Source organism: Asterias amurensis, chromosome 9, assembly GCF_032118995.1.
Source record: "Asterias amurensis chromosome 9, ASM3211899v1".
Taxonomy (NCBI): Eukaryota; Metazoa; Echinodermata; class Asteroidea; order Forcipulatida; family Asteriidae; genus Asterias; species Asterias amurensis.
Window position 1 is genome coordinate 8,229,366 of NC_092656.1, and position 25,313 is coordinate 8,254,678.

The following is a 25,313-nucleotide window of genomic DNA, read 5'->3' on the forward strand; positions in this document are numbered from 1 at the left end:
CATCTTGCTGGCTCGGGTGGTGCGTCTTACGTTTGCAACGTGGTATCTGACTGCGTGGAGCCGGCCGCGCACAGTGTCGTTCTGAATCAGCCGTATGGCCCCCCTCTTTCCTTGCAGGCAAATTTCATCATCCACTTTTGTTACTTCTTCTCACCAACTCAAGAGCGAAGCCCGGTTCTTATGAATCAAAGTGTATTACTGGGCCTTCTGCGAAGCAATCTCGATGTTTCGTGGCGCAATAACTCAGAGCGCAAACATTTTTTACGAAAGACAGCTCGCTTTATTTTTTCAATTTGAGTTGAAGTATAGGCCTAGGCCTAAGCCTCTCGAAGGGGCAGCAGACTCGATGACCAATTCACCAAAATAGATGCGGCAGCACTCTTCACGTCATCTTGTAGTAGCCTAGAACGGCACTATTTTCGAAATTCGTGCAGTAAACAAGGGCGGATAGCACGCCTTTTCGTGCATGGAGGTGCTACGAAATGTAAATTGCACAGTAAGTACAAAATCGGCCGCTAACAAGTTTTATGAAATTGGGCCCTCATAAATAATGGGTTCACAGCACTGCCAGTTGAACAACACAAACAACACAACACAACCACAACACATGTCACAATGTAAACTGGTTTATGAATGCGCACCTACCCCGCATTTCATTGTCCCGTCACACACACCCGCCCGGGGGAGCGGGGCATCACTATAGTAACGCCAATTTGGGGGTACACGCAGTAACACACGGGACCTTGAATCGAGCATGAAGCTACTACACCTTGCACGTAATAACACACGAGACTCAACTTGCCTTGCATCGGACAAAACATTCACCCAAAATATGGGTAGCTATAGACTGGGTTTTGGATATATTTAACGTCTTTAAAACATAACATTATTCAGAAAAAAAAACAAGACTGTTCGTCAAGGAGGTAAGTGTTAAGTGTGATCGTGAATTTTGTTTCGTTGTTGAATAATCACATCAGGCCTACGCCTTTTCTATCCTTGTGGATATGATAAAGGAGTTGTGGGTCCATCCGATCGTGTATCGCCTCCCTACTGCATTTTATAATCGAGTGATCTGAGTCTGAGATGAGTCTTAAAATGCCGGCACAAGGCCGTCGAAATCGAATTTATAACCCACCCAATATAAATCGACATGTCGTACGGGTTAAAGTTTTTAAGATCGAGTAGTAGGACTAGTTTCCTCCACGCACCTGTTATTGAGAATTCGTAAATTTTTCAACGGAGTATTTCGCATTTTCCTCCACACTTCCACCGTGACAGATAAAATCCGAATCTCTATTGTATATACAGCAGACAATGTTCCAAGATAACGTAGAATTCGCCCCCTAAACATTAACGTGTCTTCAACAAGGGTCAACTGAGGCCTATTACTTCTTTAAAAAACAATGTATAGCCCCAATACTTTGTAAATTTTCTATATAACATTAGTTGTCAAGTTCCACACGGTATACTTCGCGTTCCCACAGATATCCGCATTTTTAAAACAGCAGATGTCCCAACAGAACTCTGTCCCAAAATAAATTGAGCACTCGGTCCCCTAATAATAGGCCTATTATAACATTACTTTTCTTCAAGCACCGAAGTCCAAATTACAGTCAAACTAGTAATCACATATAGGCCTTCTTTCCCCCATTTTCCCCCCATAGCTAGTAGTGATTGGAACGACGATTAAGTCAAGGGAAGTGTCAGGGTGTTCTTTATTAAAGAATATTATTTTAGTACCCCAGGCTAAAAACTCACCAATGTGTACGTAAATTAAATTATTAAGTTTCTTCTCATTACACATGCAACACACTAAAATAGCCAGCTCATTTCAAACTACAAGAAATTGAGACGTCCGTGATGAACCAACACAAACAAAATACTTCAAATAAAATAAAAATTCACGAGAGAAATTCCAAGTAAAGAAAGGAGAGTCTCAAAACACCTGCTAGTGTCGACGAGATTGAACGTCTGTATAATAAAATATACAGTCAATCATTCCATGGTCAATACAGGTGGTTTTTACTTTAGGTGATGAAAAAGAACACATCCTCATTCATTTTGCCGAACTTAAACATAAACGTTTGTCTTTTTTACAAATTATTTATGATTATCATCTATATGTGGACAAAATTCACCTGCTGATGACAAATGACTGTGGCATTTTTATAAAAGTTTACCGTTTTGCGGGAAGTGAGATGGGAAGTTCATTAATTTACCGTCCTGTTGTTTTATAAATGGATTCCCAATTGGGAGAGAAAAAAGTACATCAGGGGAAACATTTTGAGAAAGTATTTATTTTAAACATTGACTTTCAACAAAATAATGGCTTCGACAAACAATGAGCAACAGTTTGAAAGCTAAATTCTATAGTTTACTTAAAAAAAAAACACCAAGTAACCATCCTGAGACACTGTTTTGTCTCGAGTTTCATTTTGTAAAGAAACTTTAGAATGCAGTGAAAATGTAGTTTTAAATAGTGTGTGGTAGAACGACATTTTGGGTTTTAGTTGAAGCATGGAGCAATTTGTGGGGCATCTTAAGTTCTTCAACTTTTATCGAGTCATTTTTATCAGCAACATTATTTGCGCGGCATAGCAACATGTCCATGTAAATGTTATTCATGGCGATCTGAATGTAATCGCGCACACGAGTCGCTGTTTACTTTTCCAAGAGCAGTCTGTGTGCGCAAGCGATAAACCTCGTGTAACCGTTGCACCTCACTCGAGAGGTATGTAAACTAACTGCCCCCCTAAACAAACGGATGAACTGCGCAGAGGATATTGGATTCTTGACAACTTGTTTATACTTCAAAAATACCGCCGTTATGTGGCCACCAAAGCTGTTTATTAAAGTTGGAAATCGCTCTTCAGCAGTTTGGTCCAAATTGGATGGTTTATAACGGTGCAAAAAGCAACCGCAAAATCGAATCAACGGGTATAATAAGGCCTACTGGATGATGAATAAATGACAGCAATTGGTTCCGTTCGAGAAAACTAGAAAAGACTGGACGAAATATTCATGGTTCTTCAGGGGGGTGGGGGCGGTGAAGGTGTAACCATGGAGGTAGAAATAGTGTGTAACTGGCAGTAATCATGGGGCAACAACTTGTAGATGGATAGCTCCAAGAGACTCACTTTTACCATGGTCTATGCTATTTGCGTCTGTATGAACTAAAACATAAGGTAGCCCCGGTAGAGCATTTACCTGAGCTTGGCCGGTGTAACAGGGGATCCTGTCGTACCCCCCCCCCCCCCCAAACCATTGTATCGATATCTCATCCAGCCTTCGAGAAAGACTCTGCTAGGGTCGAACTTCAGGCCATCAATTATTTTTTGAAATTTTATTACCGTATGAGGGACACACATGGGACATAGTCCCCTAACACACCTGTGTTTACTTCACCGGGTGAACGTTTCGATTTTACATGTAAATTATTATTACACACGCAGAATTGTCGATTTCTAAAAGTTGAGGGCAAATATTTCGGAGATAAAACTGGACGCCGAAAAGCACCTTCAGCAAGGGACAACAATGTACATAGGCCTTCGGACCCTTTATTGTTGCCTGTGTGCACTTTAGCGTGTTGATCAATATTACGGTTCCTTCTTAACGAAGACTTCACCCAACACGTTGTGAACAAATATCTTCTTTTTTTTACCGGAGAATCAGAAGTTATTTGTACCCCTATGTCTAAACAATGGGCAAATAGCAGAATTTGTATAGGCCTCATTACGAGTATGCGTTGATTACCTACTTTCGGCAATCGCAACCAACCATTCAACCAACTTTGTTTCCTTCGAATTCACATTTCAGTGATTTTTGTTTCAAAAAAAGGTCACTGTTGAGGATCTTTAGTAAAATGTTGTCCATTATAGACGTTTCTTAGATTTGAGGGGAAATTTCCTTGCAGACAGTTTTTAGACAAACATATTTCTCTTGACAACAGGTTCCGATAACAACTTCTTTAAAATAATCCTCAGATTACCCTTCCCGACATACGAATCATGCGTCACCGTTAATGAGACTTTAACTATCATGTTAAAGACTGTGGACGAAAAACATACTCTCTCCCTCTCCCTTTCCATTGGTTTGTAATTTGTATACGGTGAACTTGGACTTGTTTGTGGCAACTGTTGCGTCATGGACCCAATTGGCGTCCCGAGCTACATGTACCGGTATTCCGCGTCACAAGCAGCCACTATAGTCCGAAGAATAAACAGAACGATCAGCGTGGTTTGCAAACAGTTATTCATCCCTTGGAAATACAAGACACTTTTTGTTGACTTTACAACTGTTGATGTTATTCTGGTGTTTACCAGCAATGAAAGATCGTTGATGTCAAGCGATAGTTGTGCACGTAGGTCTACACATGGCCTATTGTTACCAATGTATAGCTTTACATTCATATGACTCATTGTTTAATACAGTTGATACATGTACTCGTCTACCCCCGTTCTACATTTAGTATCGTGGCGACAATAAAATAAAAGCAACACCAAATATAACAAACAATAAAAGTTATTCGAGATTCCAACTATGATACAATTGTAACCGCTTTCCGCCTATGCTAATTGCCACTAAAAACACATGAAATCCAGGTTCATGCGGTTCAGTAAATTCGCCTTTTCACATTTATCCTATTCGCAAATGGACACACGGACTGTATTGATAGATCGCGACATGCGTTGATGGTGACAATACCGAGTTCGGTTTTTTATTGCTGTCAAAGTTCAGTCTTGGAATGACAACACAGATTTGAAAAAATTTTGCTAAAGCCTGTTCAACCTGATGTCTCACGTGTAAAATAAACAAAAACAAAACGAAATCAACAACAAAACCAACGACAACAACAACACACAAACAGACGCTTATAAGTTTGTTTGGGATTTAATTACACGTGACCATATTTATTTTCAAATAGTCCGGTTGTTTCGGTTGAAGGCAAACGGGACTATCAGCACGTGCGCTAAGTTCCACTTAAACGGTTAAATCAAACTGTCAAATGGTATGGTATGGGGATGATAGTAAAAAAGAAAAGAAGATAAGCTCATATTTTTACGGACGACTTATGCATACGAACGACGACATTCGAAACTACAGGTAAATAAAGGTTCCACCAAAATGCAACCTTTATAAAAAATTTAAAAAACATGAAAGGAAAAAGGGACAAGAACCAAGAAGCAGATGAAAGAAAGAAGGACAAAATTGTAACCTCTGCCATGAGCAGAGCTTATCAAGAAACAAATCTTCACAAAGTCAGTTATTGGATCCAAACGTCTTTATTACCGGTACTTCATTTGATTACCCGGGAAAATATTGACATACAACTTGTTTTCTCAGCAGCATTGTCTCATCACTGTGTAAAAACTTCACGCCAGGCTGGATGTTTTCACTCGAGTAAAAAAGCACACAATCTGAACTCTGAAGCCTCTTTCTCTTTCGGAGCCTCTTTCTCTTTCGGAGCCTACATTTAACACTGCCAAGATGTCTTCCGAATCTATCGTCCTGCCGGCCATCCCTCGCATCCCCGTCCAGCTCCAGGGCAAAGACTTCCTCTGCTCCTCCACCTTCCGCATCGGGAATGACCGTCGCCTATCCCGCAGTGCCCTGAAGCGCAGCACCTTCACCAAGGACTACGTGGTGCACGACCACTACGGGCGAGCAGCAGCTTCCGACCCACCAGCTCCTGCCGAGGTTATGCACCGCGATCCCAACCAGGTCAGCCAGAACGCAACCGAATCCAATGTTTCCTTCACTGGTACCACCCTCCCAAAGGTGTCCATGTGCCTCAAACTGAACAAGACCAACTTCAAGATGGACGCGGACGACAGAGTGGACTCCTTCCACACCACACATGCCAGCCACTACTACCCGAAGCCGTTGAGTAGAAGTTTCCCGTTGGATAACGCCATGAAGAGCTATGTTCCTCAAGGAGATAAAGAGAAGGAGAAGATGCCGATGTCTGACTACAGAGATAACTTTCTCGGCCATGATACCAATGTCTTCAAGGTGAAAAAGGCGCCATGCATGCATGACGGTAAGTTCTGACAAGATTTCTTCTGGACTTCGTCTAGATTTAATACTTTTATTTTATATATTCCAGAAAACATTTGTTTGTTTGTTTGTTTGTTTGTTTGTTTTAATGTTCGGTTACCGATGATCGGTGACCGAATAGACCCAGTAACTGGGGCGCTGTATTCCTTTTTCAAAATTTCGACATTTTCTTGCTAGTATGACAGAAAATGTCAGAATTTCGGAAAAGGAATACAGCGCCCCAGTTACTGGGTCTAGTGACCGAAGTACTTTTGACACGTTTGGTAATATTGTCAAAGACCAGTATTCTCACTTAGTGTTTCCCAACATTATGCATGAAATATTAAGTCTGTAACAAATTTGACTCAGAACCACCCCAAGTCATTTAGAGATAGTCATTACATGGTGTTACCGCAAACCTTTCCATATCGTATTTCCACCATGCAAAGTTTCAATCACACTTAAGTTTGACTCAATTGGTCATCGAAGTTGCAAGAGAATGGTTTAAACAACTAATAAAAAAGGCTTGTTGCCAAAACCTGTGTACTTTCAGATTCCTAAAAAAGGCTTCAGGCCTGAAATCTCTTTATATTTGAGTGAGAAATTACAAAAACCAAGTTACTTCAGAGGAACCCGTTTCTCACATTGTTGTATTATACCACAACTCTCCCATGGTCGTATACCTCAAAGGTCAATTTGTAAACTGTTCAATTAATCAGTTCAATTGGGGCATATTCTTACAGGAGGCCAGAGTACAATCCGAGGTGAGGACAGGACCCACACCCAGTTTGCCACATCAACGGAGGAGCAGTTTCCAGGCAGATATTTACCCTACGTTGCAGTCAAACCAGACGTAAGTACAGGGAATTAATGATCAACACAGAACTAAACAGTTATATCCTACATTGTTTAATGCTTTCAGTAAGAAACCACAGCTCTACAAATCACACAATATTCAAAATGAGTTGTCAGTATCACCGTAAGTGACAACACACTTTGCTTGCAGATAAGATAGGTTGGCAGTTAAAAACAATCATGAAATTGAGTACAGGTTTTTCAAAACTAAAAAAAAATACAATTTAGTAATAAAGCAGTTTATCATAACCATGCTTTCTGAAATGACATTTAATAATGAAGATGAAGTGCCTTCTTAAAATACCTGTGAAAAATACAAGATATAAGTAATGAACCATGACCATCTTTATGCCAAATTAAGTTATGTGCAAAAATGCAAATAACTATTAAATCTTATCATTCAGATTACACAATGTTAGCGGCAAAATCAATAAAAAATCACAACTTTTAAATGTTTTAAATTTCTACCCTTCTCCGAAACAGCTCCTTGGTTCTAACATTCCAAAAGGCGACCAGGAGAAGTTGGTTCACAAAGAGACCACCCAGGTCATGTCATACCCCAAACCAGGCAGCGCCAACTACCGTGTTTACAGAAGAGACAACGCCCTGACAAGGCTTGGGGACACCAACTACAAAGTGGGACACGCGAAGAAGTATGACAAGTTTGAAACGACAGCCGCACAGTCCTTCCAGTTGGATCAAATGCCAGGTATGAAAAAGACAATCCTCTTATTTACTTGTTACTTGAACATAACAAGCCCCCTATCATTGCAAAACCTCCTTTTGAAATGAAAATTATCGCCTCCCTCATTCTATTCCACACTATTCCAGACCACAAAACTTAAGTATGGACTGTAGGCCTACAGTTAAATGCTTATTTAAATTGTTTTTAAGGCACTGGACACTATTGGTAATTACTCAAAATAATTATTACCATAAAAATTTACATGGTAATGAGTAATGGGGAGAGGTTGATAGTACAAAACATTGTGAGAAACGGCTCCCTCTGAAGTAACTTAGTTTTCGAAAAAGAAGTAATTTTCCACAAATTTGATTTTGAGACCTCAGAATTAGATTTTGAGGTCTCGAAATCAAACATCTGAAAGCACACAACTTCCGTGTGACAATGGTGTTTTTTTCTTTAATTATTATCTTGCAACTTCGACGACCAAGTAAGCTCAAATTTTCACAGGTTTGTTATTTTATGCATATGTTGAGATACACCAAGTGAGAAGACTGCTCTTTGACAATTACCAATAGTGTCCAGCGTTTTCAACAGAATTGTACTTTCTATTTTTCCTTTTACAGAGCCAACACAGATTGTCTCATATGACAGCAATGCCAGTAGTTTTCCTGAGGGGGATCGTAACCCAGAGAGAGTGAAGAATAGAGTGTCTACCACAAACTACACCTTCTACCACAAAAAGGTGAGCTTAGTTAAAAACAGCGTGATATTGGTGCCACCTCGTTTATGGCCAAGTGACCACCTAGTGGATTGGAATCAAGGGCTGAAGGTTGAGTCATCAGAATGTGGGTTTATGTGCCCCAAAGGGATCAGGTTGAGAAGTATTAAGGAATCGTCCAAGTTAGCCCCATTTGAGTCCAACCAATTATACAGAGTGGATTGGATCCAAATTGGGCTAGGTTCAAGCGAGGCCTACTTGGGTCCAATTCCTTGGATTAGACCCAAATAGGGCTAGGTCCAAGTATGTCTGATGAACATGGAAAATAACTTAGTAAAGTGCCTTGATCTTGCTACTAGACCAGTGCTTTATAGGAACCAAGTATTATTATTTTTTTTAATAATAAAATTCACATTATTTTTTAGAATGGTGCTCAGCTAGAAGCAGTACACTACATCTTGGTGTGTGTATAACACTATACTAAGAGAAACTTGATAACCAGTTGACCACCAGTAAGCTTTCAAGCTGAACACAACAAATTAGATTTTTAGTTCCCATACTTTTGTCTTTACTTAGTCTTTACGTTTAACAAAATAATCATTTTCCTTAAAAAAAAACCAGCCCCCTGGCAGTTTCCACAACGACATCATATCAGGAGCCAACAAACTCACCTCCAGTAGGGTCACCTTTGGCGTACCTAGCCAGAACTCTGCGTATTACAACACGACAGTAACCGATACCTACCCAGCATTCAGTGTACCTGTAGAGCGAGTCGCTGGTCATCAGAAAAGCAAAGTACCTCTGGACTTCTATGGGACAGGTAAGAACAATAATAAGTAAATTTTTAGCTTTGCATGGTGGAAGTATAACTCTGAGATGTTTGCTGTAACACAATGTGAATGTCCCTTTTGAGTAGTGTTGGTTCTAATGCTTCTGAAAAGAACCAATGGTAAACGACCCAAAGTTTCAATCATAATGCTATGATCGTCTTCAGGAGAGATGACGACAATCAGAGCAAGACGACTTCAATATAATGATCGAGTCTTTGGTTCTTTAACCACCACTTCTTTTCAGAAATAAGACTACTCAAAAGAGATATTCACAAAATGTTACCGCACATCTCTCTTTCGAACTATTTAGTTGTAGCAAAATTTGATCAACATGTACAATCAGGCAAAACAAGTGTTTAGATTCAGGCATCACAAACAATAGATTGTGTGTGGTACTTTCATCTAGAGGATGAAGCCTGGTTCGTACTTCCTGCAAATGCAAAATGCTAAGCGAATTTTGACATCCCAGGGCTGTTTTCGCTGCGCATGTTTTGCAGAAGTTGAGCACATCTCTACTCTTCCAAATTATTCGTTGCGCATTTGTGACATACAAATTTGTAAAGCATTCTCATTCGCAGGAAGTACGAACCGGTCTTTAGGCCCAACCTTTAATCTCTTTGATGATGATTGATTGATTCGAAAAAGCTCAGCATACCAAACAATGTGCAACTTCATAATTATTTTGAATAATAAAGTGATTATAAACAGGAATCAACTGTCAGCAATTGCAGCTTTTCATATTTTTTTATATCAATCGACCTGACTTTCAAAAGTTGCAATAGTTCTTGCTATAGAATAAAAAGTATTTCCTTATGGGTCATTTCAATTTCCTCCGTAGGACAAGAGGTGAACACCTCAACGACGAAGGATAACTTTCCATCTTGGGAGGAATTCCCAAGACACACAGTGAGCAAGGAGGCCCTGGCCAAGGTAAGACACACATTATCCATCCAGGAATTAGTCTTTTGTCAAGTCTTTCAAGGCCCCGTAGCCTTCAAGGCCTCAAAGCCTTCAAGGCAGTGTAGCGGTGAAGCGAAACATGTGAACATTTAACGACTTAAGTCACAATGATCTTAAGCCCTACTTCAAGCATGATATTTTTCCTTCTTAAGTCTGATTTTGTATTGTTATGCCCATGGGAACAAACTCAGACAACTTTTATTTGTCTATCAAACCCTACACCATGTTCAAGAAGGTCAGGTATAGTGCTAAAAAAACAAAATATTCCTACCCTTTTCCAATATTCCAAATACAAAATTTCAAAAATCATTTTCCAGATGTTAATTTTGTAAAATTAATCCCCCACAGCTTCGGAGCTCCAACATCACTCCTCCCCTCCATGGTAACCGTGAATTCACCACCACTCACCTATCTTCCTACACTGCCAAGAAGGTGAACAGGTACCAGTACGACAGCGGTAAACTGCAACGAAGCTCCGTCCCACTTGGTACTATGACGATATGAGGAGACCAAATCTATCTGTATCATATTAAAAATGAAATATTTTCTATTAAATTATGACTACACGCTTCCAATAATCTTACATGTACTGTTCAAAATAGTACTGAATTCATTTTGTATATGATTATTTTCTCACTTTTAATTTGTGGCTTTGTACACTGTAAATAGCTTTTCACAGAAATGTTTTTGCTCCCATGACTCATAATTTATTACCCAAATGCCATAGGTCCCGTTGTATAGTGCTGTGGTTTTAAACTGAAACACAAGCATAGACCCTACACAAATAGTTGAGGTGCATTTAACAACAACCACTATTTTCAACCTGGGAAAAGTTCAATGTCATTACTTAAAGATAGGGTCATAGGTTGGTTTCTATCAATGTAATGCTGATTCATTGGCAAAGTTATAAGGAAAGTTACAATAAAAGTAAAAAATAAAAGTAACATGTAAAAGTTTTAGCTGAACACAATGTCTACTTGTTGAGAAGACAGGAATAAAACTGTCTTTATATGTTCACTATGAAAGCTTATCAACACCTTGTTCATTAACAATCACCAAGATTCATGGGAGAATAGGGAGAGGGCGGGCACTGGTATGAAAGCCCAGCTAGGTAAACTGTCATGTAGGATCACATACAACATTCCTATATTTTAATTAACAAGTTGGCACCCCTTTTGTTTTAGAGAATGAAGTTCCTGTTGACCCTTTTACACCACTTACATGATCACAAATTCTTACAACAAACAATACTGTCAACAAGCCTTCAAGTAAAAGAAGCAAAACAGTGAAAACAGGAGCTGTTAAGACATACCAGTAAGATGTTGATCTGGACGCTGAATGCAGGACTTGTCAGCCTGTGTAGCAGTTTGATTGTAGGACATCTTGCAAGTAGCACGATGTGTGTGTGAAGGTTGAGGGATTTTTCCAACAGGCTGCCTGCATAATCTCTGTAATACCCACTCCCTGAAAAGGAACTAGTAAAGTGTGCATAGGAAAAGTCTGAATCCGCTATGGCAACGACTATAGTTTTAAAAAGGACCATAAATGCAGACCAGGTCAGTAAAGCTTCTTGCTTTTTAAACGGAGACTTAAGCCCAGATCATACTTCATGTGAATACAAAGCGAATTTGACGTGAATTTGACGTCACAACCCTCCTTCCGCACCGATATTCGCAAGTGAGTTGAGCAAAGTTGAACTGCTACGAATTATTTGTTGCGAATTTGTGACGTCAGCATTCGTATCACATTCGCTGGAAGTATGAACAGGGCTTAAAGCGAATAATTCCGTGGCAAGCAGCCCCCCCAAAAAAATTGGTCCCGGTAGCCTTCACATATTGCTTTGTGTAAAGTTCAGACTGTTGTAAATGTACCAAAGATGCAACACTTGGAGCACTGCCTGAACAAAACAGTTACCATTCTAATATCAAAAATATGCTTTACATGATAACCATAAACTTCTCAATAAAACACATTCAAATAACCTTGAAGTTAAATTGTTTTCAACTGATATGTTTATTTACAATACTGTCTGGGAAATTTTCTTGTCAATTACTAAAAAACAGCAACTAAATTTTAGTGAATGCACCAATCAAACATAAATGAAATCTAGCAACTAAACTGTCAATATGAAATTGAACAGTTCTGAAGAACTACTAGGATTATTGCATATCAAATTGTTCAGCAAGTTGTCAGCTTAGCAAGTTCACAAAAGCCTGAGTGTAAACCATAGAGTTGCTTAAGCGCAAAACATTAGTACAGCACAAAACAACTATGCTTACCAGAACAAAAGTTACAAGCCAAAATATGTTAGAATGGAGTGCTTAAGACTTGTTCCCTGCTTATGCTTATTTTTGCTTAGGCTAAGCAAACACAGCAGAAAATATCTAAGCACTTTGCCTGCCTAAGCAGGCTAAGCAAACAAAGCAGAAAATATCTAAGCACTTTGCCTGCTCAGGCAGCTCCGTGAAATCAGGCCATGGTCGATCCATAAAAATATGCCATACCTGTATCTTTCATTGTCTCTTCACCAAACGCCAACAGAAAGCATGCATGGCTGACAGTGACTTACATGGTCCCGGTTTCATGAAGCCTGTAAGCACAAAAACTTGCTAAGCACAGAACAATATTGCTTAGCAGAAAAAGGTGACCAGCCAAAACTGTTAAGGTTAAATTTGCACTACAGCGACTGGTGCCCCACTAAATTTTTGCTTAGAAATTTTCTGCTTAACAGCTTTATGAAATTGGGCACCCTGAACATTCTCCCGATAATATATATTTTTTTATAGAAACTCCTTTGTAAGGTTTTAAACAAACAAAAGAACAACAAAATCCTTTGTACACTTTCCATAAGAAAAATTGGGCATGGAAGGTGGTAGATAAATAAAAAGTTACCGTCCTGTCTCAAATGCTTTCCCCACGTAAAAAATTTCCAAATCCTAACTTTACAGGGAGGGTACAACACTCGTTTTAGACAGTGAATACAAACTGGATACACTCTTTGACCTGTGGCCAAGAAAGCAGGTTCACCAGTCATTTCCCAAAATTGAATTATTACTGGTTTATTGTTTTACTAAGTCTTGTTCGCAGGCCTGGAAATGCAGCCAGAACAGTGCTGTTCATTCTATCCTGTATGTTACAAAATGGCTTCCATTGAGATAATAGTGCACGTTTTGTCCAAAAACCAGTGTTGTACCACCCCACCTCAAGTAAATCAAAATCATTCCAGCTTTTAAAATCTCTAAATTCTCTTTTTGATAAACCTGACGCATTCCACTGCAAGACATTATTAAAATGACCCATGTAACTATAGCACCAACAACCTCATACGTAGGTGCTGAAGCCAAACATTTCTTTGTCTCTGACCTTCCTGGGATGGAGGTAGTAAAGGTCAAGGACCATGGGGTCAATCCATCGTTTGGTGTCGTAGATGCTCTCTCCGGCCTTCCAGTCGGGCACGTCCTTCATGATGATTGCCTCCTGCTCATGGTTGGTCTTGAGAAGTTTCAACACTCTAGAGGATTCGGGAAAAGATAAAGGAGTGTCATGTCTAGGCCTGGGCGACAAGTGCGTCTAGTGTCATAGCAGCAACTATTGCTTTTTCATCTACTCAATTATAGTGCCACCACAACTACAATTGTGTTGCTCACAAAAATCACAACTATTCGCGACCACAAGATTTTCTTACAAAACACAATCAAACATCAGTGACACAATCCTTCAATCTTTTCAGCTTGAATTTACTATATTAAAAATAAGTTACGACTGGTGTCGTAGTTGCAACTAATTGAGGTGCGACTAGAAGAGTAGTAAATTTCACTAGTCGCCCAGGCCTAGACATGGCCGAGTAGTTTAGCGCATCAAGATCAAGTTCTGGTAATTAAGACATCAGAGAGTGGGTTTGAATCCCTGTCAGGAAACTGATGCGTTGTTTCTTTAGGCATAAAAAAACCCAAAAACTTTTCATTGCCCTTTTGGCAAAAAATCGGGAGGGTCGGTCGGTAATTTTTTTTTTTTCAATAGGGCCTACGTCAGAGGAGAACAAAAAAATCCACACATTTTTGGATGATCTTATCCTCAAATGTTGGCCCCGTGTATGTGCGTATTGTGTTGGAGTCTATCAACGGTCAATCACAGCGTGCGAACAGTTTATGCACTTTGCATGCAGTGGGTATTTCCATGGTGTGGGCCACAGATCGAACCATGTGGCCGAGTGCATCGTCGTGTTTTAACATTTTTGTTTACGATCGCATTTCCGATTCTGTAGTTTTGAAGTTGGTTTTTGGCTTGTCAGGTACTCGTTTATTATTGTTTTAAATGCAGTCTAAAAATAGTCTGTTGTCTATTGTTAGACAGCGGCGGCCCAAATTTTAGAAGGGCAGCCCGCCCTCCCAATACGTGTGTGTGAAGTACAATATCAGACACTTCATCATTCATCGTGATTTCTGACAGCTCTCTAACAGCAAAAAACAATATTTCAGCTTCCAATAAAGGGTTTATCGACGATTATTGGGCATTCAAAGTAGTAAAAAAGAAAAAAAATGCGACCGTGGATTTCCGACTTTTTTTTTAATGCCTTTAATATGATACCTGTGAGGTGGAAGTTTTAAAATATTGTGTATCTAAAAGCCTTCGAATCGACACAGCGGCCAGATAGCTGAGAAAGATTAAAGGATTAAAGGAATGTTATTGGCCCAAGACCAGGGCACCAAAGTATTGATATGTCATTGTAGTGCTATATAAGCAATTATAATAGACAATGCTTGCGTCAGAAAGCGTAAAACTAAAAGGACAGGCTGCGTAATCCCCAGGGAGCCCAGATGGTCTAAGGAATGATACATGGCCCAGTGACCAGGGCAATAATGTTTTATGCGCCATGAACGTCAAATTTGTGGTAATGGTAAGTGGTCATTTGTTTGTCTGGTTTTTTGTTTCAATCAGCAGAATCTTACCTTCTGTCATCCTCTGCTTTCAGGAGAGGAGTAATCCCATAAAAGCACTCTTGCTGTTCCCTGGCCTGCCTCCTTCAAAGTTTACACAGAAAGAAAATCATAAGATTTAAGTATTTTAAACAACTTAATCAGTATAAAGAAGAAATATGTAATATAATATATTATAAAGGGGACCAATTTGCATGCATCACACTAGTCATCTTTTTTTTGACAAAGGTAGTATTCTTTAAAGGTACCTGAAACCACCCATAAAATTCGTCAACACATGTAAACAGACAGGAAATGTTGGCATTGATTACCAATCGAAGCAGCCATAATTGTAAATGAAAGTCGAGAATTCTGGGAAAACAGTGCAAATTTATTGATACTTGCAAATTGATTTGGGAGTGGATTTTCTGGACTCACTCACTGAGTACAATGGGAAAGTACAAGAACAAATACAGTCTAATTTTGGCAAGATCGGAAAATAAAATTTAAAAAAGCATAATGTGTTGGTTAAGGTGAAGGCCAAAACGTTGTCTAATAGGATTTTGTAAGTATATGTCACTCTGTGAGGTTTGTTGAACGTTGTTTAAGAACAAACAAGCAAGGTGTAAAAGATTGACAATCTTAAACCGTTTGACTTGGGCAGACTATCCTTCTTACCTTCTTCTTTGGTTGCCTCTGCTAAAGATTGCTGTTCCAATTAACATGCTGGCTCCACATGCAGCAAACATCAGATAACCTACATGGTATATATGATAACAAAAGTTACATGATGTAGACTGTGCATAATATCATGAGACCCGTGATACCAACCGATAGCAATAGCATCCAACACAAATGCTAAGACAGAAGCCGAGTACCCAGATCTCAGACAAACGTACAAAATTTCACTAATAAGGGAATCAATGTGTGGTGAAGAGGTTTTAAACTAGTGGTTTAAAGCCATTGGACCCTTTCGGTAAACAGTATTGTCCAAGGCCCACACTTCGTGTATCACAACTTCTATATCAAATAACAAACCTGTGAAAATTTGGGCTTAATCGGTCATCGGAGTCGGGAGAAAATAACGGGAAAACCCACCCTTGTGCCCGCGCGTTTAAAATAAATCCGTAATTCTCGTCAACAAGAATGATATTGTTTTACCGTTTTCTCAAAAAGTAAAGCATTTCATGGAATAATATTACAAGAGAAGTATTTCACCACTACCTTCTGTAAACCCTATCCCCTATAGCCTAAGTTATTTGTAAATCTGTGAACTTTTTTTTTTTTTCTGTACCGAAAGGGTCCAATGGCTTTAAACCCGCGCCGAGGCCTTGATTTCGAGACCTCATCAGCAGATAGATCAGATCATATTTAGAACTTGAGGTCTAAACGTAAAGGAAAGACTAAACGCACACAACTTCGTGTGACAAGGGTGTTTTTCTTTCATTATTATCTCGCAAGTTCGATGACCGATTGCCCTCAAATTTTCACAGGTTTGTTATTTAAGTCATATATTGAGTGAGGTACACCAACTGTGAAGGCTAGTCTAAGTCTCTACCAAAAGAGTGTCCACTGCCTTTATTTATTTTTAACGCACAGAATTGATCTAACTAAATTGTTTAGTATGTATCGGGTCCAAAAACCCACCATACGTCAAAATAATATCAAAAAAAGCTTCTACATATTGTAAGGTATATAAACACTAACCTGAAATGCCTCTTTTGGGAAGAGCTCGCTTGTAATCTAAGGGAGGATAGCCGCCTTTCGGCGGCATATCTTGCTTGAAAGTCGACGCCATGTTGGTATAAGTGTGAAAGTGAGTAACAAGAGAGGGCGCTATGTATCCAGCGCGTTTAGATTATTAATTATTTTATTTTATTGCTCGGCGATCTCGGTGACGTGCGTTATTGTTTCAAATCCATTTCTGAAGCTATTATATATTATCTTTTAGCCGCGATAGTATTCACTTTCTGATCGCACATCATTGAAACCGGCGTTTAACAAACTTGACACCCAGTTCATGGAATAAAACACCTTATTGCATATTCTTTTCTATCGTTTACCCAATTCATGGAATGAAAACCCCCAACCATGATTCAACAAAAGTTTGAGAACTATAAACACTTTGTGCCTTCTTCTGGAATTGCATATTCTTTTCTATCCCTCAAAGTACATTGCTTGGTTTGGTATATTTCTACCTCCATGGTTTGGACCATTTTGGACAAAGAGTCTTGCCCTTGCTCTCTGGCTTGGATGGTGGATTCAGCAAGAATTAACATAAGGGTTTTCCTTCCTCCCGTCATGGTATTGTCATCACAGTGGAAATGGTTGGGACAGGGGCTGAGACATACGGCACATTGGAAATTGGTCCAATAACATAAATAATCATCTGAATAAAGCATAGCCCTAGAGGACACTATTAAAATACCATCAAAAAGAGTATTTTTTGTTATGAAAATTAGTAAAGTATTTATACCAGAAACAATAAAAAAGTTTCAAAATCCTTACTATGTACTTTGGGCTGAGCGAGACAACATTGGTAATTTTACTGTCACTTTGATTCCAAGGTATCACACCAAAACAACGTGCAACAAAATTGGAAGAAAATGCATGTTTATTGTTGTCTGTCCACAATAAACATGTTGCCGAAGACAAAAGTGGACTACTCCACTGTTTAAAACGGGGAGGGTACAAACTCTAACAGTGGAGGGTGAGCCGTAAAAAGGAGGCTGAAAGTTCACTCAACCCCTGTATGAAACGAATTCGTTCTATGAGAAAGGCCACTGTAGATGGAGGGTGTACCAAACCATTGAGGTTGTGCACAAATCAATCCCAAATGAGGGGAAAGGGTGGGGGGGGGGGGGTCAGGGGGGGTCGGGGGGGGGGTCAAGGTGGGGGGGGGGGGCACTGGGGGATGTGTCAGTTCGAAAGAAGGGACACATTTTTAGAAGAAGTAACCCTTTCTTTGATTCAGGCAAATAACTTACAAACAAAACAATTGATGTTTGATGCAATAGATCAACACGAATTTAACTAGATCTCAACATAATTATTAAATTATGTCAACAAGAAAATTGGCAAGATTTGAATAAGTTAATCTTTTGTTTGTGAATAATTTGTTCTCTTCCAAACTCAACAAGAAACTTTGCTTGAATAAAAGTTAACATTTGTCAATTAATTAATTAATTAGTCCATCACAATATATTTTCACAAGAGTTTGAAGAAACACTTCAGTAAAATGAAATAATTGGCCCATGCTTCCATTAGTTACTTTAAAAGCTTTTGGCACAAAGTTGTGTCAGTATTATTCCATCAGTTTTATATGTGCCAATAGCTAAAGTGAAAGGTCCGTTTAGCACTCAACTTTGACAAAGAAAACTGTTAGCAAAAAGTAGATTACCACATAAACCTTACACACAGTCACCTTTTGTTGGTTACATGCTCCCTGATTATTATGCTTAACAGAAAGTTTTACATGAAGAATTTGGTGCTAACCAGTTTTTAAAATTTTATATCATAAAATTGATATCATATCATTTTATATTATAAGCAGAAACAAAAAATACCTAAAAATGCCATCAAAATGGCATGATTTGATAAAATTTCATGCAAGTTTTTGCTTCGCAGAAAAAAAACGTATTTATCATTTCCTGGGCCCAATTTTATAGAGCTGCTAAGCACACAAATTTGCTAAGCATGACATTTTTTGCCTTGATAAAAATAGGATTACCAACCAAATTTCCACATGATTTTCAGGACAAGCAAACAACAGCTGAATACATGTAACAAGCAATATGCAACAATATGAAACTTGGTTGGTAATCCTGTTTTTATCAAAAAGACATTTCATGCTAAGCAATTTTTTTTGTGCTAAGCAGCTCTATGAAATTGGGCCCTGTTAAAACAGCTATATCAGACTTCACGACCCAATTGCTTAGAGCTGCTTAAGCAGCAAAACTAAATTATTTTAACAAGGTTACCAGCCAAATTACCATGTCACTTGTACAATTTGTGACTGGTACCTTCTGCTTAAGGCCCGTTAATAGGTGGTGCGATGGTCGCGCGATGGTCGGGCAATAGAAATCATTTAGGCCTCAGCTTTTAGGCCTCAGCGATGACTATAAACTGTGTCGTGCTTCAAAATGTCCACTGCGCGACCGACTATAAACCGGCCTTTAAACAACACTATGAAATAGGGCCCTGCTCGTCTCTGTTAATCCCAGCATGCAATGTTTCAAATCCTACAAAGTTAAAACCTACCAGTTTTAACAAAAGAACAACATAAATAAGTATAACCAAACAAATAAAGCAGCATATTTTGGTTAAAACGCCTGTCTGGAAGCCCACTACTGATTAATCAAAATGTAGATTTAAAAATGTGACCACCGGAATGTTCAACTTAAACCATGTTGGATGAATTTAAACCAGCGATTCAAATTCTACATTGTTTGTTTTTAAACAATTGGTAAACCTTTCCTTTTTAGTTTTAAACGAATTTAAGAAAGCTATTTCCTTTTTTACACACACACACACAGTTTCCAAGCAGTTGCATCATTATGTAAACAAGCAGTTTGCTTGTTAAAGACACTGGACACTATTGGTAATTGTCAAAGACTAGTCTTTTCACTTTGTGTATCTTAACATATGCACAAAATGACAAACATGTGAAAATTTGAGCTCAATTGGTCGTCAAAGTTGCGAGATAATAATGAAAGAAAAAACCTTGTCACACGAAGTTGTGTGCTTTCAGATGCTTTATTTCGAGACCTCAAATCCTAAATTTGAGGTCTTGAAATCAAGTTTGTGGAAAATTACTTCTTTCTCGATAACTACTCCACTTCAGAGGGAGCCGTTTCTCACAATGTTTTTTACTGTAAACCCCTCCCCATTACTTACAACCAAGTAATAATTATTTTGGGTAATTACCAATAGTGTCCACTGCCTTTTTATTTGTTTTAAGTAAACAAATAAACTTTTAAGTTAACGATCTGCCTGTTAAACAATTCACAAATTGCACACAAAAAAAAGCTTTTCAATAATTGAATTGTTCTATTGCTGTGCCAATAATTCCGCAAAAAAAATATCACCAATTTTAAACTCAATTTGATCTTTATTTATTGGGGCAAAATTTACCAATCAAGCATTTTGTCCTCAATACACAGGCCAAGGTCCAATTTCACTAAACTGCTTAAGCACAAAATGTAGCTAAGCATCAAAACAACTATGCTTACCAGATTCAGTTTGGGTAGCAGGACTTTGTTAAGCAATGTTTTGTAATTATAGCTGCTCTATGAAATGGAGAATCCAATTTCATAAGATGTTTACTAGTAATCAAATTGTTGAGGTTACTCAGCAGAAATACATGTGTGAGCAAAAGTTTTTTCCCATATAACATGTAAATTCTGCTTGTGCAAAGTATACATATGAGGCATTCTTATTACCTAACACAGCTACACCGTAGACAGAATATTCAGCGCTTGCCCTGTAAGCGAAGAATGAGCACACAAATTGGTGGTAAGCAGAGCCATGAAATTGGACCCAGGTGTTAATAACAAATGACATGAGGAACATTTGCAGCAGTTCATACAGCATTGGATGGAGTGTTTTGTGTTTTAGTCAAGGCATTTTTTTTTACCTCTGCATTTTTAATGCCCAGAACTTGAGATTTGTACAGAGTGGAAAGTAGCCTACAGATACTATTAACAAGTATAGGTTGTCTCACATGCAATTATTTTAATCATAATTTCAACCTTTTTTTATGGACTGCTCAGTTTATTGCTATTAATACTGTTTCAACCTTTTTCTTATGGACTGCTCAGTTTATTGCTATTAATACTGTTTAAATTGAGTGTTGTCAATATCCTTGGAAACAGCTTAATTGTAGAGTAGTCCGACCTACATAGTGTACATCCATTGTAATGTAGGCTTTTATTTAGACTTTTCTTGATATTTGATAACTTTTCTGAGTTAAAAAAATTAGAAATCCGATTAGAGTAGGAATAACATCGTGCCAAATTTAGAAGTGTTTTTCCGTTTAACAATTTCCTAACAAATTCAATTACTAACAGTTTCCCCCTTTTTTCATTGAGACAACAGTTTTGAACAATATTTTTTATTTGCAAATTCTTTCCAATTCCCACTTACGGGATTGGAAGAGGAAAAGATAACTTGAACAAAGATTATTGTTTGATTGTTAAAAAAAATTAACCTCTTAATAGTAAACTCTTTCTCCTTTACAAGAAAACAAGATTAGTTTGGCACTCATTCGTGCACAATACCTTTAAAGACAATGGACACTATTGGTAATTGTCAAAAGCTAGTCTTCACAGTTGGTGTATCTCAATGTATACATAAAATAACAAACCTGTGAAAATTTGAGCTCAATCGGTTGTCGAATTTGCGAGATAATAATGAAAGATAAAAAAACCTTGTGTCACGAAGTTGTGTGCTTTCTGATGCATGATTTCGAGACCTCAAATTCTAAACTTGAGGTCTTGAAATCAAATTCGTGGAAAATTACTTCTTTCTCAAAAACTACGTCATTCAGAGAGAGCTGTTTCTCACAATGTTTTATACCATCAACCTCTCCCCATTACTTGTAATCAAGAAAGGTTTTATGATGATAATTATTTTGAGTAATTACCAATAGTGTCCACTGCCTTTAAATTTAATCACGTCAAATGTGATAACTTGGTTCACAACGGAAAATATCCAAACCTGTGACAAAATTTAGAGGTTTTCAGACTCCCAAAATTATTTCACTTAGAGGTTGGATGGTTTGGTCATTATACAAAAGAGCCGAAGGAAAATTTAGGGCCCAGGGTATCCAATAAAAATTCTTGAAATCACGCAAAATCTTGACAAATCAATGACCTGATTAAGGGATCCGAAATGTAGTCAGTGATTCAAGTTTCTGCCATCACTGCATTCAGCCTGTCGTCTTTTTAAAATGTCTAAATGAAGTTTGGTTTACCTCAAATATGAGAAATAAACAACATTATGATACATTCATAGAAAAATGACGCTTCTTTTGAAGGTCCAAAATCAGTTTTAATTAATACTTGGTTCAATTTATCCTTTATAATAATCAAAAGCATTTGAAACATGAACTACTTTAAAATCCTTATAGGAACACTTTACAACATCATAAGGCACTTAGTGAGTTGAATAGTAACCTCCGGGCGGCTGGTACTCACTTTCACTGGCGACCACACCGCCTTCACTCCCATCATCTGCCGACCACGTCCAACTAGTCTTTGAATTCCTCTCTTCGCTGGGGTATTCATCAACGGCACCCTCTGTGGTTTTTGTTCCCTTCTTACAATACGCAGCCGGACCCTGGTAGTATGCCGGAGACGAATGAGCTATTGGTTGAAGCCCGCCCTCTGCTGACCAGTTCTGACCAGGCAAAGTTGATCCCTGGGGACTGTTGGACCGATTGGGGTGTTGAGAATCGGGGTTCAGTTGATGCTGACCTCTGAACTCTTGCTGACCTTTATTAAACTCTTGACCCCAAGAGGGCGCTGTTTGCGGGTTGTTGGCTGCCTGGCACGTTGCTACCCTGGCCCACAACTGCAGAAGCTTTTCACCAACAGAGGGCTCCAATTCCTAGGGTCAAAGCAAAATCAATACAGAATTAATATAATTTAACTGTGGGGAAACGGCCTTTGAGGTATTTACATACAGCGTCCCTTTAACGTAACGTTTCGCGGGCTTAGTGCTGTATCACTCTCAGGATGAGTCCCTCTGCGATACAAAACAGTTCATGTCATATTCTCATTTACATTGTTTTGGTATGGATTTAACAAGAATTTGTGTATTTTTGATACCATGTGAAACTCCATTAAGTTTTGGTGACAACAGAAAGTAATTTGATTAATTATTAGTTGGCTTATTGGGGGTTTCTCAGTGCGTAGTGTTTACGAGAGGTTAAGTGGTTCTTGGCAGGGATCCGAGAAGGCCTCTTGCTTGGCGATTAATGTGGAGAGTGGTTATTACCTTGAAAGATTGCCGACTTTGTTGCCGATATTTGCTTTTTATTGTGATTTTTGGGTCCATCAATAAGATGAATAGGGGAGTTTAAACAACATAGAGATTGGTGGTAAGTCTCATTTTCATATTTGTAGTTGTTCTTTATGTGAACTTTGTGTGGGAAGAAATAAGTTTTATGCTGGGCAGTGACGTGAAGTTCACAACGTATACGTATACAGTGGGTAGTGTAATGTTAATACATGTATGTACACTCGCCATGTGTGCTAGGTCAAGTTGGGTAAAGTTTATGTGTGGGCTGTGCGTTACCTGGAAACAGACGCCATTACACAGAGCACAACTTGTGTGTACATATACTCGTGTAGCGTAATAATAGCCTATGTTCTTATATCTCTGTACCTCCAGATTATTTATGATATGTATTATTCTCATTTATCTTCAGTATCTCCATCTGGCAGGTGCTTGGGTTTTTTTTTCTGTTTCTTTAATTTTGTGTTGAGACCATACTACTGTGTTAGTGCATATATTGTTCCTTCATTGGAAGAAGTCGAGGAATAAACAGTAGGAACACTTAAGACTTGATTCAGCGCATCCTTATTTTAACTAATAAGCGGACGAAGGAGGAGGACACATCATGGCTCCCCCCTCTACCTCTACATAACAAAACCTTACTTTAAGTCATCGTTTACTTTGAAAACGATACCTGCAACATGACTAATTTTTGAACATTTTACTATTCACTAGGCATCGAACGACGTGTAGAGTTTTGCGAAAGATCATGCATTAGGGCAGTCACACAGTCACATTGTAAAGTGTCCTGCATGCTGCCATGATGGAAATGAGGCTGGATTCTTGGCAATTTTATCAGCCGGTCTCCAGCAGGAATGTTCTGCCATTGTGTGATCAACTTGTAACCTTTTGTTGACACAGCACCAGCCTGATGTGTACATTTCCTGCTGGACAAGGGCCAGGCATCGACTGATTATTGGCAATCAGTTTTCAATGCAAAATGCGACACCGGCTTTAAAGTATGGATTTAAAAGTAACTCGATCCCGCCTGCTTCCAAAAAAAGACCCGGCAGATGCAAAGAGACTCATGGGACCCCAGCCCAAAATGCCTAGAAATCTGTGACAAACCCACCACTATTACATAGTCTACCCCATTTGGCTTCTTCCTCAACACCAAGAACACCTAGACATGTCATAGTCCATTCTTGATTCAAATGACTTACCTGTCCATCTCTGTTCATCTGCACTTTCTGGTTGAGCAAAAACCGTGTCTGGTTGAAGCTGACATTGGCTCTATGAAGGAAACAGAATAAAAAACTTGGAGTTAGTGTTTGAAATTTTGCAAGGAGTAAATAATTGCAGACCGGTTAGTGTGAGCATTATACAAAACTATTTGTGTGGTAAAGCTCACATAGACTGAGACCATTGAAAGTTGTGTTAATCTGCCTGTGGCAGTCAGCAGCCCTACTGGTTTGTGCAAGATCCAATTAGGTTACTCTTTGGAAGAGGAATTACATGGAGATAACAGGTGTTAGATGTCAGATGGAAAGGATGTTTTAGTCTAGGCTCTTTCTTTAATGGAGCTTTCCCCTAATGACTTAGTTTTATTTTCAGAACTGTTGCAGATCAAGTTTTTGGCCTTGATCTGAATCTCAACTAACTGTAAATGAAGATGTATGTAATATAATGTAATAGTTTTCAAGTTTTTGAGAAAACGAAAATCACAGAGCAATGTTTCCAGGAGAGTCGCGTAAATCCGTTGTACATGCTGAAATAACTTTTGCTCAATGAGAAAAAAATAATTTTTGTGAAATTGTTTTACTAGTTTCTCAAAAACTACAGCACCAAAGCAAGTAGTATTTTACTTTCTACCATCATTATCTTTATTAAGTGAAAGTTTGTGTTAAGTGTCCCACAAAAAGTACCCAACCCCTTAAGTCCACTGTTCGAAAAAGAATGACATGGAGATAACAGGTGTTAGTAGTTAAATGAAAAGGATGTTTTATTCTAGCCTCTTCCTTTAATGGATTTCCCCCATATCGACTTTAAATGGATAGGTCTACTGAATCCAAGGAAACTACCTTTTGATCCACTGCACGCCAACTTCAGCGCCGTTCCTCATGGAGCCATCTCTCCACTCCACAGTCTGTGAATAGCGAATGTCTGACGTCATCTTGCTAAATCCCTGAAAGTGATTACTGCCTTGGACTGCGAAGAACAGGAAGATAGCTTTGGATGTCTGTAGAGAAACAATCAAGATTTGCATAAATGGATTATAAATACAGTTTTCGTATAGGTTTTATTGAATGAAAGAT

At 38.6% G+C, this 25,313-nt stretch overlaps 3 protein-coding genes across 6 annotated transcripts in view; 1 reads left to right on the forward strand and 2 right to left on the reverse strand.

The window, feature by feature from the left end:
• Positions 1-732: 732 nt before the first annotated feature.
• LOC139941712 (stabilizer of axonemal microtubules 5-like) lies at positions 733-12,078 on the forward strand. Of its 2 annotated transcripts, none has more exons than XM_071938325.1 (8): positions 733-923; positions 5,344-6,040; positions 6,780-6,889; positions 7,375-7,600; positions 8,200-8,318; positions 8,916-9,114; positions 9,963-10,054; positions 10,433-12,078. In XM_071938325.1, the coding sequence occupies exons 2-8, from the start codon at positions 5,488-5,490 to the stop codon at positions 10,586-10,588; spliced, it is 1,455 nt and encodes a 484-aa protein (XP_071794426.1). In that variant the 5' UTR covers positions 733-923; positions 5,344-5,487; the 3' UTR covers positions 10,589-12,078. The 2 variants fall into 2 exon arrangements, with proteins under 2 accessions (XP_071794426.1, XP_071794425.1); XM_071938324.1 differs by having other exon boundaries at positions 5,347-6,040.
• On the reverse strand, positions 12,074-16,813 carry LOC139941713 (NADH dehydrogenase [ubiquinone] 1 alpha subcomplex subunit 13-like). The gene is made up of 4 exons (XM_071938326.1): positions 16,708-16,813; positions 15,679-15,757; positions 15,034-15,105; positions 12,074-13,595 (listed from the first exon to the last, which is right to left on the reverse strand). Exons 1-4 carry the CDS (start codon positions 16,796-16,798, stop codon positions 13,406-13,408), a joined length of 432 nt encoding a protein of 143 aa, XP_071794427.1. The 5' UTR covers positions 16,799-16,813; the 3' UTR covers positions 12,074-13,405.
• A 3,811-nt stretch (positions 16,814-20,624) lies between these two features.
• The window catches only part of LOC139941539 (3'-5' RNA helicase YTHDC2-like), a 32,509-nt gene continuing 27,820 nt past the window's right edge, over positions 20,625-25,313 (reverse strand). For all 3 annotated transcript variants that reach the window (XM_071938084.1, XM_071938083.1, XM_071938085.1), the window contains 3 exons: positions 25,080-25,237; positions 24,222-24,291; positions 20,625-22,608 (listed from right to left, as the gene is read on the reverse strand). In XM_071938084.1, coding sequence (XP_071794185.1) covers positions 22,156-22,608; positions 24,222-24,291; positions 25,080-25,237 — 681 coding nt within the window. In that variant the 3' untranslated portion in view covers positions 20,625-22,155. The remainder of the gene's footprint in view (positions 22,609-24,221; positions 24,292-25,079; positions 25,238-25,313) is intronic.